This window comes from Rhipicephalus microplus, chromosome 1 (genome assembly GCF_043290135.1).
Source record: "Rhipicephalus microplus isolate Deutch F79 chromosome 1, USDA_Rmic, whole genome shotgun sequence".
Taxonomy (NCBI): domain Eukaryota; kingdom Metazoa; phylum Arthropoda; class Arachnida; order Ixodida; family Ixodidae; genus Rhipicephalus; species Rhipicephalus microplus.
In genome coordinates this window covers 288,373,466-288,390,013 of record NC_134700.1, presented here as the reverse complement: position 1 = coordinate 288,390,013, position 16,548 = coordinate 288,373,466, and the positions used below count along the sequence as shown (strand labels likewise).

The window sequence follows — 16,548 nt, the reverse complement described above, 5'->3', positions numbered from 1 at the left end:
GCGACCATAATTAAGCTATGCCGATAGACCCAGGCCGAGGAACTTAAGTAAACTAAGAATTTGTTCCAGAAATATTGGATGCACAGGTTTAAAAAACACCTACAAAAAAACCAAATAAATGTTTGGTCCAAATGGTAAAAATACGGCAAAAATCAACCTTGCCGAACATGTGACACAAGCTTTGAGACACTCCAATGCATGCGTGACAATGAAATAGCTATTAAAATCAACTTCACTACCTAAATGCACATTGCTTCTTAACAGCTTATTACGCAGTTTGAGATGATTAACATAGTTACCAGTCTCATTAGGAATATATAATTTAGTGTACTGCACCACTGCTCCTACTAGAATCGAGTACACGTTGCTGTATTGCGCTAAATTAATATTAGGTGTCATGTGTGGATTGTATCTCACTTCAATGTATCAAAAATCAAGATGTGACAACGAAACAAAAATTATTTTCTTGCAGTAGTATGCCAGCCTCTCTAATCGCCTTCCCTAATCCCCCAGTGTTGAGTAGACGATGGGAAGTCTTTCTGGTTAACTTTCTGGCCATTTCCCTTTCTGTTTCTTCCCTTCTTTCAACTTATGATCTCTTATGTTACTCTCAATTTCTATTTCAAGTTTACATTCCTGCTCTCTTAACCTAACTGAATTTTATACCTTTGATCTTCTAATCACTTTCAGCCTTCCACTTTACTGACCGTTGTAATTAAGTGACAAATGATTGTCGAGATCATTGACTTCACGTTCTGCCACAACAGACGCCTAGAAAAAGCACCGCACCCCGCCGCAGTGGTCTAGTGGCTAACGTACTCGGCTGCTGACCCGCAGGTCGCGGGATCGAATCCCGGCTGTGGCTGCTGCATTTTCGATGGAGGCGGAAATGCTGTAGGCACATGTGCTCAGATTTGGGCGTTCGTTAAAGAACCCAAGGTGGTCAAATTTTCGGAAGCCCTCCACTACGGCGTCTGTGATAATGATATGATGGTTTTGGGACGTTAAACCTCACATATCAAATCAATCAGAAAAGGCATTGCTTCGTGTGCCTCGAACCGTCGGATGAAAGATATGAACAAGCTTCGCAATACGTAGACTTCACATGAGCGTGTTGGATCTGCTGGTTTTTCGCTCATTTGTTCATTCATTATTTGCCATTCGTTCGTTTCTTTGTTTGGCCGCAGACAGTGCAAGTTTCTGGCTTGGGTATCTTAGCGTCCGAAAAACTGCGTTTGACCACTTATTATGAAACAAATATAAGTTGTTCTACCCAAAGATTACCGCGAGAAACAGTGACGTGGTGCTGTGCGGCGAACGACGCGCATTACGCTAACTTATAGTACAACAATGGAAACACTTTTTAACCTTGCTTGCTTGATAGCCTTATACAGGCACGTATTTGGGTGGATACGCCTTAAACAATTGTGAAAACGTCTACTTAAATAACGTTGCATTATTGTGAATACATCCGTATGAAGTGAGCTTTTTCGTTCTTCGCAAATGTCACCTTGGAATACATTGTACTGTTCAGCACTTCTTTTCATTTCTCATCTGTGACTCGCCTGCATGTGCACACAATACCGAGAAGGCAAACTATTAGGCATAATCACTATACGAAAACGCTTTCATCAGTATGATGTTGTAAGAGGTAACATAATTGATTGTCTCGATTTCCGTATATTGGGAAAGAGTACGGCTTCAGAGTTGCGTATATTCACCAAGTGCCTCACCACTGAAAACCGTAACTAAAAGTTTTTACTGCCATTTCACGTGCTGAATAAAATTTTATTCAGTACGCAAGACTTAGAAGGGCTACATACTACTGTAAACAAACAAATTTATTTGATCTGATCTCAAAGCTATACCAATGTCGATTCGTAAGGATAACTCGAGCGGGGTTTTTTCCCTCTCGTCTTCTTTTTTTTTACATTCGCCACGAAAGCGAAACCACGTTTCACGCTCCTTGCTAAGAGCAAGCATAATTACGAAATTTCTAAAAATCATTCTTATTTTTAACGGACTCTGTTGCACTGGTTGCCCTTCTAATTGGCGTGACGTGAAGTTCTTCTTGATCAGCAATCCAGAAGTTATAATGAGTGGCCGTATCTGGCTGTAAACAGGACTGCTAACTTGAACACGAAGCGGGCAAATTGACGCCGGTTCACGTCGCGTTTCCAAAATACGTGGCCGCGTCCCTATTACGCGTTCCCATGGTGAAGAAAGAACGAGCTTACTAACGAGATGTCTTGTAATAAGGCGAGCAAATATACAGCGAATAAAAGTAGGAAAGCATGCGCACAAACGCAGCTTTCGCATGGAACACTGCAGTCAAAAGAAGTAAAAGGAAGAAGTTTTGGTGGGTGGAAGACTGCGTAGGTTAAAGTAGCAGCATTTGGGTAAATAAGTAGGTCCATGACCTTTTATTTTAGTTCGTGTTTGTTACGTTCCCATTAGTTTAGACAATAAAGTAAAGATAGTAGTCTGACTGGAAGTGCTGAGAGTCCGCCCTAAAGTACACCCGCTGGCAAAAAAAAAAAGAAAATGCCAGTTCATGCAGCAAGTACGTTTAAGCAAAAGAGGGCGACGGGGTTGTGTGAGCGAAGGAAGAAACGATATAGATGGCAAGCTCACGACAGCCGCCGCTGCTGGGCCTTTGTTCGTCGCCGCGAGAGCTGCGGCGGTTAAGGAGGCCGACGCGCAGCGCGAGGCACTCGACGACCTTAGTGAGGAATCCACCGTGGCCCCGCCGCGTAGATAAGGGAGAAAATATCGGAAAGAGAGAGATGGGCCCGCCGTTTTCCCTACGAGCACCGGCGCCTCACGCTTATTTCGAGATAGGGGAAGAGGCGGTGGAGGTGGTGCACGAGGAAAGATGCGCTCCCCGACCTAGTGCATAGAGGGATAAAAAAAAATCCTTTTTTTCCCTAAACACAAGTACGAGAAGGGACCGGGTTCCTTTTCGCAACTGTCTTCTCTTGTGAAAAGAGAGTACGGAAGAGAGTAGGGAAGAGGGGCGCGTAGTATGGAAAGGGATTGGGGAGGATGGCATATCAGCGCACATGTGCCGGTAAAAAGTCGCCATTAGGGGGTGGCCTGCGGGTGGTTCAAGATGAAGTGCCCGGCTGCTCGCGCGCACGGTGTGTTTTTCTGTTCTTGCCGGTTGCCGACACAGTCTCTCTCTTTCTTTCTCTTACACACACACACAGACGACTTCCCTCTTTATTCCCCATGGCGCTTGATTTTTTCCCCGTTCTTTGTACATCTGCTTGATACACTTTCGCATTAGGAGAGCGCGCCACTCAGCTCTGCCGCGCCACCTTCACCGATAGAGCGAAACCAGCAGGTGCTCGGCGTGCTACCGCACCGGAGACTGGCGCGACAGTACGCTGTGTCACTGTTCCCCTCATTTCCCGTCGCTTTCTTTCCCGGTGTGCCTGTAACGCAAACATATGCCCACCCGTCTGACCCTTGGTTCGCGAAACCTCTCGCGGAGAAAATGCCTCTCCCCTTTCCTACGACGCTCTCGGCGACGGCGTGTTTCGCGAACGCCGCCGCTGCTTCCGAGAGACGGTGGCGGCGTAGCACCAAGAAATGCCGCGTGGGCTGCTAGAAGAGCGAGTGTAAGCGCTTTGGAGGAGATCATCTCACAAGCCTCTCTGGCACGCGCTCCTTCTGGACGGAGCCATTTGGGAAGACGCGCACTTTGCGAGAGCCTCGAAAGCGTGCGCTGAGAGGATAATTTATTTCTCCGCACGTGTACTACAAATGCTTCGCTGATTGCGGTGCAACGCGGCTCAGTTTTTCACCTTTAAAGCTTTACTCTGCGAATAGTCATTGGAAAGAAAAACAAAATATTTGAAGAATTGTATATCGCGCGTGTTTCTCGGACAGTATTCCACTTGTTAGATCTGTTCGATTTTCTGCGCTTCTATTCGGTACATATATAGTTACCATCGTTCATCTCAAGCGGGCCAGATCAATTCAAGCTACGAGTTGCCATTAAGAAGTGGCTGAAGCTGAAAGGCTGAGCTGCCCATAGGTCTGCGCAGGGTTGCATGCAACAGTGTTTTTCCGAGTGGGTGGAGGGTGCCTCCCAGCTGCGGCGGCTGCATTTCCGATGGAGGCGGAAACGTTGTAGGCCCGTGTACTAAGATTTGGGTGCACGTTAAAGAATCCCAGGTGGTCAAACTTTTCGGAGCCCTCCACTACGGCGTCTCTCATAATCATACGGTGGTTTTGGGACGTTAAACCCGACAAATCAATCAATAGGTGGAGGGTGGGTGGCACTTCCTTGGTCTAAAGTGCGGACCGGGCTTGCAATTATGGGTTCTTTTTCTCGCTCTCTTTATTGTCTATGCAGCTTGATTCTTGTCCCGTTCTTTGTATATTTATTCAATACAGCTTTGCGTAAGCATACTTTCTCGCATGAAGAGTAGACGCTGCTTACCTTCCTATAATTAAATCTCGTGGTCACCTTTTTATTGCTCGAAACTCATACGCCGACAAACCTGGCCAAACTGTCCACAAAAGAACCCAAACAGCTTCTATCTCGTCTTGAAAACCCAAACTTCAAAAAACAAAAATTACCTCCCTGATCGAGCTATCATGCCTTCTTACTTATTGGCCTCTAGCAAACAACTGCTGTCACGAAATTCCCTCCTCTGTGTTACGTTCGTAACATAGAGAAGGGACTTTTGATCAGAGTGTCTGTAAAAACACTTTGTCGGCATTGCAATTCTTTACATAACAGCGTGCATGTTCATTAATTTGTATAGAGAGATTACGAATTTGTGTATTTTTTCTCGGGATCTTCACCGACGAGACGCCACTATGCTGCGCAGGTTATGGTTTGGTGTCGCATTTACCTATGAGCACGCGTTCCGCACTGGAATGGCCAACACTGCTGCATTCGACCATTGCGGCAGTGACGCAACAACTTGGCACATTCTGTGTGAATGCCCACAATACTGCTCGCAGAGACAGTCACTCTGAAATGCACTAGATGAACTGGACAACCAGACTCTTTCGGAAGAAAGAATCCTGCGCTACTGACAGAACTTTGTGTCGCAGAAGAAAACTGTGAAGGCGCTCCTGCGCTTCTTGCGTTCAACCGTACTGTCTAAACGACTGTGAGCGGAACGCCCTGAATGTGTGTGCATGTAAATTTTTTTCTAATTTATTTTATCACTATGTCTATCCTCTATCCAACCCTTATTCCCCACCTCTGTACAGGGTAGCAAACCAGTACTTCTAGGTTAACCTCCCGGTCTCTCCCTTTTGTTTATTTCTCTCTCTCTTCTCGGGTGACATTTAGTATCGCTTGTCTTCGCGTGACTTTAAACCAACATGAATACAAAAGGACGGTTTAGGTGATTGGTCCATAGCAGTGCGCGATGGTGATGATGTAAATAATGAGTAGTTGCAGTACCTGATGGGGACAGGTCCCTTCTACGGTTCGCAGGTACCGTGTACATATTCAGTGTCGTGCATTCTTAGTACGATTGAACGGACTCTTTAGATGAGACACGCAAGGAGTTCGATACAAATTAAGAAAGTTTACTATAATAAACCTTATCGCAAATAACACTCTCTAGAGAATGTGGCCAAAAATATGCATAGGATAGTTACGATCGGCTAGAACTCAGTAGAACAACGTGGTTCTTGTGAAGTCTCGTGATAGTTTCTTTATACATAAAGATAAACACACGAGGACAAAGGGAAACTAGAACGCGAACAGGCTCATGACTGGCCCCTTGAGAGGTGCGATGCTTGTCAAATCTTTCGCTGAGCATTCACGAGAATTGCGCAATTCGCTAACGCACTGTCGAGCTCGGTTGACCATGCCAGCATAAAGCAGTGCCATTAAAGAACAAATGTATCCTCAAATAGCAATTTGTGCTGCCGAACCACTCACCCCAAGCTCCTCGATGGCATTTACGCGTGCAATGTGTGTGCATGTGTTTTTTTTCTAATTTATTTATATATCTCTATAGCTATCCTTTTTCCGACCCTTTTCACCACCCCGCACAGGGTAGCAAACCAGTTCGTCTAGGTTAACCTCCCTGTCTTTTCCTTTTAATTATTTCTCTCTCTACGCGTGCAATTAGCACACACAAATTATTGGCCCAGTTGGCTGGACCATGTATTATGTGTGTGAAATTTCATTGTTTCGTTTCACATTTAAAATGTTATTACATTACTTTCGGATCATACACAAGAAACTTTAAAGAACATGCAGAACGGAAACAGAAGAAAGACACAATCGCACCAAGCTATACCACGAGGTGCATGATGTTCAGCGTAGGTGGACAAAAATGAAGAAACAAAAACTATACATCAAACATAACATGCTTTCGTAGTAGAAGAACTGTCACAGCAGAGGCATAGCCCATCTGTGAGCGGACGCGTCCGAGTCCCGACGACATGGACACTCCACATTGGTCGACAGGAAAGCGCACTTCTTGCGACTCGAGCAATCCTGCAGACAGAGTGCAAAACAAACAAAGTCAACGACATGAAGAAGCAGTGACATCGACAGGCATCGCAGACGATGTCGTCTTCCTTCCACATGTGTCTTCGACGCGTACGAAGAGCAGGCATCGCACGCCAAGCGTTCCTCTATCACACATGGACGGTCGCTGACAGATGCTGGACGAATCGGCTCCAGCTGACGTGTAAAAAGAAGGTATTTAATGAGAAGGAGGAGCAGAGGTCCGCCTGGAAAGAGAGTTTCTAGCTTGCTACTTCTCGCGTGTAGTTGGCAGCGAAGCAAGCAGGGTGGGCTTGGACACACAGACAAGGTGGAAATCAGCGCCGCTCACAAGAGCAATAAATGCAAACGCAAAACACCATTGCTGTAGGGGCGGATTTCGAAGGGAAGACCTGGCTGGCTCACAGTTCCCTGTATTTCCCGCGCGCTGACTCGACGAATGTGCACAAATGGATTCCGAGAAAAAAAGATAATGAAAGAGTGGTAAGAAGGGATCTCAATGAAAAGAACAATAAGGGAACTATCTAGCTGCAGCTAGCTCGCGACGGGAGGGTGCGAGCACAGAACTCTCATTCGGGATGAAAAAAAAAGTGGACTGCATGCCAGGACGCAACGTGCGGAGCAAGGGTGGAAAAAAAAGGCATGGGGAGCAGTCGGGATAGCGGGTAAGGGAGATCGCTCGTTTAATGGGGCCATTGCGGGAATAATTCATGAGACCCCGAGCTGGTCCAATTACTAGGCTCAGTGCCCTACCGTCGCTGACGGGCTGCATTACTAAGCACCTTCCTCGGCCCACTCCCCATCCTTCCTTCTTCCCTATTTTTCTTTTCTCCCTACTCTTTCCTTTCACCAACACGCGCCGAGAACGCTCGCCGCCGGTTCGTGAACGTTTCATTTTCTCGTCCTCGTATAGACAAAGATTTGCACTCAACAAGCGAGCACACAAAGCCCCGTAGAAAGTAAGAGTAAAATTAAATCCGTAGGGAAACCAGGGACAAAGCTGCGGGGAGATGCCTCTACCCAAGGAGCGTTTCAACGCCGTGAGAATAAAAATTTCACTTAGTGAGTGCACGCAGTGCGTAACGCCCTGTAAGTTAAAACGAAAAAAAAAGAACAAGCGGTAGAAAAGGAGGCAAGTGGCCGAACAAAAAAATTAGGGAGTGAAGGTGAAACGGGTATTTAGTGAAAAAGGGAGCAAATGGAGAAATGAACGAATATCAGTGATCAAGGTGGGGCGGGATGGAGGGAAAAGTGCGGCGGGATTATGCATGGAAAGCGAGGAACAAGTGTCCAGCCGGGAGCCATCACTTATCGAAAATATGACGCTCACACTCGAGGACGCTGTTGGGGGCGTGTTCGTGCGCGCGTCAGGTCTCGTTCGCTGCGTGTGCGTATATGCGCCGCGCATCGGGCTGCTAGGAAAGCGAGATAAAGGAAATAGATAAAGACGGCCGTGTGGCACCTTGAATAAAAATCATCCTGGAAGCGGGTCACGCGCGGTTGCGTCCTCGTATTCCTTATTCTTCGTTTGCTCCTAGATCTTACAAGGTACTTTCTTGCTCGCGCTTTTTTTTTTCTCGTTTCTGAGTTCAGTTTTATACGTTTAGCGTATGCCGTTGTCGTCAACACGAGGGGCGAATTTCGCTTAACGAGGACGGCCCGGTATGAAGTTATAGCAGGTGGTGGGTTCTGACCTGCTTTGTGGCTGCATCGCGTCACAGAGGTAAAAAAAAAATGAGAGGAATGGGAAAGAGAGTAGTTGGGAAAAAAAGAGAGAAATGTGCTCGTTAGAGAAAAACCAACAAGTCTCTCCTCCTCCGAAAAAGAAAGAAAAAAAGCAACTGCACGCATCCCGCGCGCTCGTTGCTCGTCGCGCCGCCCGCAATCAACTCTAACAACACGTTTCGGATTCAGTGAAAAGAAGGCCAGGCTAGACGACAGAGAGAGAAAACGAAGTATAAACGAGGGAGGAGCATATTTTTTTCTTTCTGCGTGACAGCCACAACTATAGGCAGTGCCCAGCCACCGGCGCATGAAGACGTAGCGAGAACCTTATATCCGGCTGATTCCCGGCTTTGTTTTTCAGGGCGGGCCTCATCAACGCAGGCTCGAGAGGGCCGTGCGTGGAAAGAGAAGCAGCTCGGAGAAGCAGTCGCGCGTTGCGATTCCTTGCGATCTTGCGGCCCGACTCGCAACACACATTGCAGGCATTCCGTTATTTTTTTCTTCGGCGCTTTCCTTCTCTTCGTTTCTTTTTTGGCCGACATTATTCGTTTTATTTTTTTCTCGCTTGTACTATTATTTTTAAGATATAATCTTTCACTGAAACTCAAATATGAAGCAGGCGTTGCGCCAACCTCAGTGACAATGAAATTTATTTGCTACGAACGTACAGCCCCGCCGCAGTGGTCTAGCGGCTAAGGTACTCGGCTGCTGACCCGCAGGTCGTGGGATCGAATCCCGGCTGCGGCGGCTGCATTTCCGATGGGGGCGGAAATGTTGTGGGCCCGTGTGCTCAGATTTGGGTGCACGTTAAAGAGCGCCAGGTGGTCGAAATTCCCGGAGCCCTCCACTACGGCGTCTCTCATATTCATATGGTGGTTTTGGGACGCTAAACACCACATATCAATGCTACGAACGTACTATCGGCGTCAAATTAAACCCGAACAGCGGAACGCGTGTTTCAAGCATTAGAAACAGTATAGTGTAGGCCATCCAGTCATCTCCATTGACAAGCGTGCGCATCCGATATGGCAGCCCTGCGCGGTCCACCTAGAGTGCGTTATCTCCGTTTCTGCTCTGGTTTTCGTATGGTGACAATGTTGGAATTCGTGGGCCCGCAGAGCGCTTTTGATCGTATCACTCGCAATTCCTTGCTTTAACTGCAGCGTCACAGAGGAAGTGGTGTCTTGGCACGATAAAACGAAAAGAGAAACATAATTGGTTTGCGGTTGATTTTCAAACGATTGTCGTATCACGTTCACCAGTGCTGCTCCACCTACATCCTTCTCTCAGAGAACGACCTGAAAAGGCTTAATTTTAACGGGAAATGCCAAGTGATTCTTCAGAAGAGAGCGCGCAATTTGTTTAGCTTTGCTGGCACGAAGTGAAACATCGTGAAATTGCCAGCCTTGTGAACTGACCTTTGTCTACTATATATTGAATTTGCCAGGCATTCCGTGATGATTGACTCCGTGATGACAAACCGTGCTACAATGCTCGCCTTTAGCTGCAGAGTTTAACCTCTGTCTTTCTTTTAATTTTGTTTCTTTCAAATACTATATCTGGAACACAAGCAGAAATATTGCACTATACAGGGATCGTGCAGTGCTGCCACACCGGATGTGTGGGCCTGCCTGTGTCATTGACTACTGGTGGACGGCGCGCACTATGCCATTCATAAGGCTTGTGCCACGCGCTCCGCTGTTCGCGTTTCATTTGATGCCGATAGTACACGCCGAAGCACTGCAATATTTTAATCAGTGACGCTGTCTATAAAGCATTTCCGCGAAGGCATGCTTTTGATATTACGTCACTACATCTGCTGTTCTCAAGTGGTAGAGAATAACAACTTCTGGAATATTACGTGCCAGAACCACGATATACGTTAACACGAGGTACGCCGTAGTGAAAAACTATATGAAATGACGACCATCCGGAATTCCTTACATTCCGCTGGCATTGCGTGATACGTGGGCCTCTATCACTTCTTCTCCAATGAAATGCGACAGCGAAAGCTGGAATCGAACCCACGAATTTTTGTTTCTGGTAAATCCCGACTGCGTAACCTGCATACAACACAACGACTATCAAAATGTAAGACGGGCTCACTGAATGCTGTTAACGACCCTTACCAAAATTTGCGAAATATGCGTTATGCAAGACAGAGATATCGAAAGAAACGTGGGGCATGTTTAGCCGCATGCAGCCCAACACGAAGTTCAAACGCGAGGCAGTAGTTTCTTGGTCGCCTTCACTACCTTTCCTACAGGGGCTGTTTCCTCCTCCTCGCCACTTATTTCAAAGAAGAGACTAAGCATTGAGCTAGTAGGGATTTCGCGCTTTTCAACTACAGGCTGCTATCTCCGCTTGCGCAGCTGCAAACACAGAAAACGAAGGAGCATCCGTTTGTTGCGCACGATACTCGTGCAAGACCAGGCAAAAGTGAGCATGCATGGCGGAGCAGTGTAGGTGGCAATTCACAGCAGGTACCTTTCATATATCGGCAAATCGAGAACTTATTTCAGCCTGACATCACGTGAACGAACTACTGGCGTCACGAATTGTGGCTAAAAGACGAGAATCACTGGAAGAGAAAAAGCACTTCATTGTATTTTCAGGGGATGTTAGGGCCCTTTTAACTCCTGCAACGTTCTTACCTACCAGAGCTCCGAGCACATCGTAACCAGAGCTGATGCCACTTCCTTTCAAAGCTTTTGCACGTACACTACCCTCAAAACGAGAATGTCAGTAAGTTATGCTGATTTAACGAAACAATCGACTTCCATATCAGCCAGGTGGTAGTCTACATGCTTTCATAGTAAGTCTCAACCTTTGAACCGAATTCAGGCTTTGTTTTTGAGTACGATGCTTAAGATTTACCATTAAAAAATAAAACAAGAAGAAACCGCTTTAGAAAGGCAATTTTCTTGACAATCTGCATGGAGGAGCGGCGCGAGTTGTTGTGACCGAAAAATGCAAACGCAGGAACGTAAACGGTAAGGTGCATCGCGGAAAGTTCACAGCGCATCGTAGAGCGTGGAGTGGGCGGAATTAAGCGCTCCTCTTAATTACGCGGGACATGATCCTCCCCGACGCCCATTCGCTGTCCGTTCTCGCCTAGGTATGGCTTTATCGTCAACGCTTCCCTTTACATTCCACGCGAAGAAAAGAAAGAGGAGACTGAGCGAAGGGCACATCAGGCTCTCGACTGCGTGTACCTCGGCGAGGAATAACCGGAATAACTTGCTGGGTGGAAGTATGCGGGTTAATAGATTAATGCGCAAAGCTTTATTTAGGAAAAGTGACGGCGGCCATTGACCTAAATTTGGGTGGTTTTGTGGAGGACAGACTTGCGCGTAGGCGGGCTTGCGTGTAACGAGAAAAAAAAAAACGAGGCAGATGGATATACACTCTTGGGCTATTAGCTTCTCGCTCGAGACACTAGCTTCGAAGTCGCGCCATGCCATTCATCACGGTAGTTCGTCTTTTTTTTTTCTTTACGAAGCTCGGTAGGCGATACACCGGTGTCCGGAACCCTGTTTAGTTGCTTTTTTTCTGTTTTGGGAATACGCGAAGAGGCCACATATTTGTCGCTACTTGTCTCTTGCGTTACTACAACTGGCATTTATTTCACCTCCGGTGCTCAATATACGCGTTCATCTGCGCGCTCATTTCATTTCTTACTGGGACACTGAAGCGGCCCTTTCAATAAATATGTTCATAAAGAATTATTAATTCCTTTGAACGACAATTTCTAGTAGCCCGCATTTGTCGAGAGTAGGCGAAAACCTCGAGCATTCACTAATTACTGCGGAAGGTGTGTGAGCCGCTTCGCAAAAACTTTTCTGTCACTTCGCCGGCTTGCTATTGCTTTTAGCACGCAAGAAAGAAAAGGGTCGATTCAACAAGATTCAATCCCTTTGCATAGATGATTTGTTCAACGCTTTTCAGATCCGAAAATTTTCTATGTGTTTATTGCGAGTCTCCCTGTGGCAGTTTATGTCGATTGAATTTCAATTTCTGATGAGTGGGATGCTAACATGTAGATTCGCCCACCAGTGAGTTGCACGTCAAAAGTACTGGTGGCCTCAAATGACTTAAGGTCATCCCACATTCTGTAATAACATCGACTTTATCGTACTCACATTTCGTAAAATATGTGAATTTAAGGGCTCGTTTCCTTCGTTAGACGCAATATTTCTGAAAACTGACATGGAAGGCAAGAACAGGAGGGAAAGGAAGGACAGGGATGTCGACCAGTCTGTGGCGTCTCTACGACTAGTTTACTCCAGTCGTGAAACACGAGGGATAGAAACGACGCAGGCGATCAAAATTGAACAAACTTATTTATAAACACACGAAAGTGGGAACTGTCCACGTAGCTTGAGTGTTCCCTGGTGACTGACTAGTTCTTCCGCCGTCCGCAGAGCTTTTCTCCTTGCACCAAAAAACGCGCACACGCGCACGCACACGCACGCACACACGCACGCACACACGCGCACACGCACAACGCAACCAGCCCCACCGGTGCACGTGTGCCTTCCTTGAAAGTGTGGCAGCTTGGGCTAGTTGGTATGACATGACGATAGTTATAGCGCGAGAACAGAACGACGACACAGAGACAGGAAGAACACGAAGGGCTCCCTTCCTTCTTGGAGAGTATAGAACCACACATGTTTTCAGCCAGGCGCCTTTGGCGGTTTAAGTGCCACGATCAAGGGAAGCGCACAACAGAAGTGTGGCTCTTCCTTTCGCTTGAAGCGCAAAAGACGGCTGTCTGCGACCTAGTCTAGAAGGACCGGTACGCTACCCTACGAGGGGGAAACGAAGCCAAGGAAATGTTACTAGTAGCATTTGTCATGTAAATGTGAAGAAAGAAAAGTGGATGAAAAGGTAACTTGCCGCCGGCAGAAACCGATCCTGAAGCCTTCGAATAACGCATCTTATGTTTTACTACTGAGCTGCGGGGGCGGTCATCCCTCCGTGCACCCGATTTATATGATATGTATGTGCATGTAAGCGTCGAAGTGTCAGTCAGCGCCGCCAATGCGATGCATTTGGCAGATAATTTAGGCTATTCTACACCGAAAGCTTCATTAGCAAACTCGGTTAATGTGCAATATTTCTGACGTCTCTTGCTGACTTTTTTATGCAAATTTGCCTACATGACCCATTATACTATGCCGATTAAAAATTATATGCATCTCGAGGTTTTAAGGCTGCTAATGCTCCGCTATTGACTAGTGTTTACAAGACTCTGTTGTCTTTGCTAGAAGAAAAGTAAGAAATATTTATGGCATCGCACTAGAATTCTTGCCGAATAATTCCTTTATTTGTCATTAATTGCTCTTTGCAACTTAATTCTCAAATTGACAAGTTTATATTAAAGATGTTGGTACGGATGTTATATAGACCGTTGAGAAAGAGTTCACACGGGATAGCGCACAGGCTGGCTCACATTTGTCTAGAGCGGCCAGTCGGTTGCCTCAACAGCCATTTCTTGCGAAAAAATATCCACAGACCGAGGCTGTAATAGCAAACATGGTCCTACCGCAAGCTATATAAGTCAAGCCCGAACGGAAGCTTCTATAGCCAACGCGGCGTAGCACCTTTTCACACCAGCCGCCAGTGCCCACAGCCATGGGCTCTACTGCTGCATATAAGTGCAATTCAGAGTGCACACATGACCGAGCAGAAGCCACATAGACAGAGGAGCGCCCTATTCATCGCGTTAAGGTCGGTATGGTAGACGGATAATATTGCACGAACTCACGAGCGCTCCAATACTGACTCACCCTGTATTGCCCCAAGTGGTTGACCACGCAAGGTAGCTTCACTGTACGGCCAACGATAGCACTGACATTCGGAACTGGTTCGGCGAACTCGGGAAGAATTTCGTAACCTGCAGGATGGCAGAAAAAAAGGAGATATGCATAAAAGGTGTAACAGTCACAATGCTCATTATTCGTCTTACGTGCAAGATCTCCTAATTAGATGCCCCATTTCAACTGCTAAAATCATCTCACTTGTGTGCCTCGAGCATTTTACGATGTCTATTTAGATGGGCCGCAATCGACATGACAATCAAGTAAACAATCTTACACAAAACATTCGCATTCACTCCTTCTTTTTTTTTTACAATTACAGGCCGCATTCGCCAAATCCCTTGGTCCATAAGGCAGAATTGTACTCATCTGCCGACCGCTACAGCTCCCCAAAAAGAGCTGTCGTATGTATTGTCGTGATGCCACAATGAACCACGCGCGGGGCGTAATAGAATCTCATCGCACCTGGACTCTATAAGAAACGCAACACAAACGCCCACGGCAAAATTTAACTTGGAGTTTTCCATTACTGTTGTCTTATAACTGCTTATAAGGTTGACCTTATTGACAAATAATGCTCTATGAAACTATAAAATTGCCTTTAAATATTATCATCTGTTTCTGTAGCATTGCTGTATGTGTAACCAAGCGGCAACTCACCACTGCAGATACTTCATAATGTTTCGAGGCAAGACGTAATGATATTCATGTCTGGCAGCCTAAACTAGCATAGTAAATTTGATTTGATCAAAAACCACTCAACATGTCCTGGAACGCCAACACAACTCAAGCAGTATGTTGTACATTCACATTGCGACATTGACAGGCAAGGTCGTGTTACTCATTCTGCGATTGTTCACCATATACGGCAACCATTTCAACACGTCAGACAGAAGATCGCCCCTGAAGCCAGTATCAAACAATATTTCGTGGTTTTTCTCGTTTCATTAGCGGCTAATTTCAATAAACTGATGCTGTATCGTTCGGCTCGTAGCCAGAGAAACGTAATGCCATAAAGAATATAAAATGCAAACCAGCAGGATGAGAGCTTCACAGTTTCTGTCATTCATTTTTTGTTTATTTATGTATGTGAGCGAACTGAAAGCAGAAAAAAAAACACGCCTCCAGAAGGTTGCCAGAAAATTGAGAAACAGCAAAAAGTTTCGTTTCCCGGAGGGATCATTTTGACGTGTCAGGAAGCAGATAGGGGAGTAAGTCGTTATGTCGGGCGTCAAAGGACCACTCGTGTTAGCAAAGCGCACATCCTGTGAAACGAAAAGCGAGAGATAAAAAGACGACAAAGCTCCTACGAAAGAAACGATACATCTATATGACGAAACCGGCTCAGCAGAAGCAAACGTCGTGCTGGAAAACAAACATATGTCGTAAGACCATGTCGTGCAGCCTCGAGCATTCAGTTGTTCATTTTTTTTACTTCACAAAAAAGTCGTTTGAGGCGCACTAAGATTAAAAAATGAAGAATGGGCCTTTGCAACGTCTACGCCTTTTCTTTCTTTCTTTTTGTAGTTCTTAAATAAATTTATATTTTGCTGTGAGGAATTCCAGTACGGAAACCGAATATAACGAGGTCTTGTCTAATATTGAAGACGTACGTTCAAGCTTGAACAAGAGTAAAAAAAAGTATACTTTTGCAAAATGCAAGAACAAGCTCACAGGTTAGGTGGCAAATAATATATTGTATTGTAGGACTGCTGTTTCTCTTTGCGAAGCTATCACATGTTGGCAAACGAAGTCGCTACAAGTATTTCTTCAAACTCCGTTTGTACGTTGTCCTAAAAGTAATTTCAAGTCAGGGGCACGGGGGACTATGACGTAGCATTCTGCGCTGTTAGGCACATCTAAAAAAATACAGGCTATACGTTATATATACTTCGCCGCGCTACATTTGCCGCTCATATGAGAGGCTGTCTTCAATAAGCACCCTCAAGGCTTTAAAAGAAAGACACGCTTCGGGACCTATGCGCAGACCCAAAAGCGCACAGTTTTTGATAGAACATACCATACTTCCACTGTTATTTTTTTTTTCTTTTTACCCTGTAATCTTATTAGATAAATTAAATTGGTACGGCATACCTGTAATTGTTCTAGATTTAAATAGAAGTCACATAACAGATAGAAAAAAAGCGTATCAATGAATAGACAATACTCTTCGTTAAAACCTATTAGGCAGGGTGTGGCTCAAGACAGCATACTGGGCCCTCCTTTATTTATTATATGTATAAATGATATTGTAAATGTTGGTGATTCAATCAACTACATTATTTACACGGATGATACTAGTTTTTTTGTTTCAGGAACTAAGGATAACTAACTTATAGATTGGGCAAACGAAGTATTAAAATAGATATAATTGGTCGGTGAAAAACTAACTTGAGCTCAATCGCTCTAAAACAAAAGCAGTGCTTTTTAGAGCGAAATCTACGTCTTGCGATCTCACGAAGTCTCTTGCGGTAAATGACTCAAGAGTTGTATTCTCCGCGTCGGCTA

General features: G+C 45.6%; 2 protein-coding genes across 2 annotated transcripts in view; one reads left to right on the top strand and one right to left on the bottom strand.

The window, feature by feature from the left end:
• The window catches only part of LOC142762733 (uncharacterized), a 102,474-nt gene that overhangs the window by 6,305 nt on the left and 79,621 nt on the right, over positions 1 to 16,548 (top strand). The window lies entirely within an intron of this gene.
• LOC119165535 (lachesin-like) overlaps positions 1 to 16,548 on the bottom strand; it is a 112,053-nt gene that overhangs the window by 18,375 nt on the left and 77,130 nt on the right. Inside the window, exon 3 of the mRNA XM_037417686.2 lies at positions 14,011 to 14,117. Coding sequence (XP_037273583.2) covers positions 14,011 to 14,117 — 107 coding nt within the window. The remainder of the gene's footprint in view (positions 1 to 14,010; positions 14,118 to 16,548) is intronic.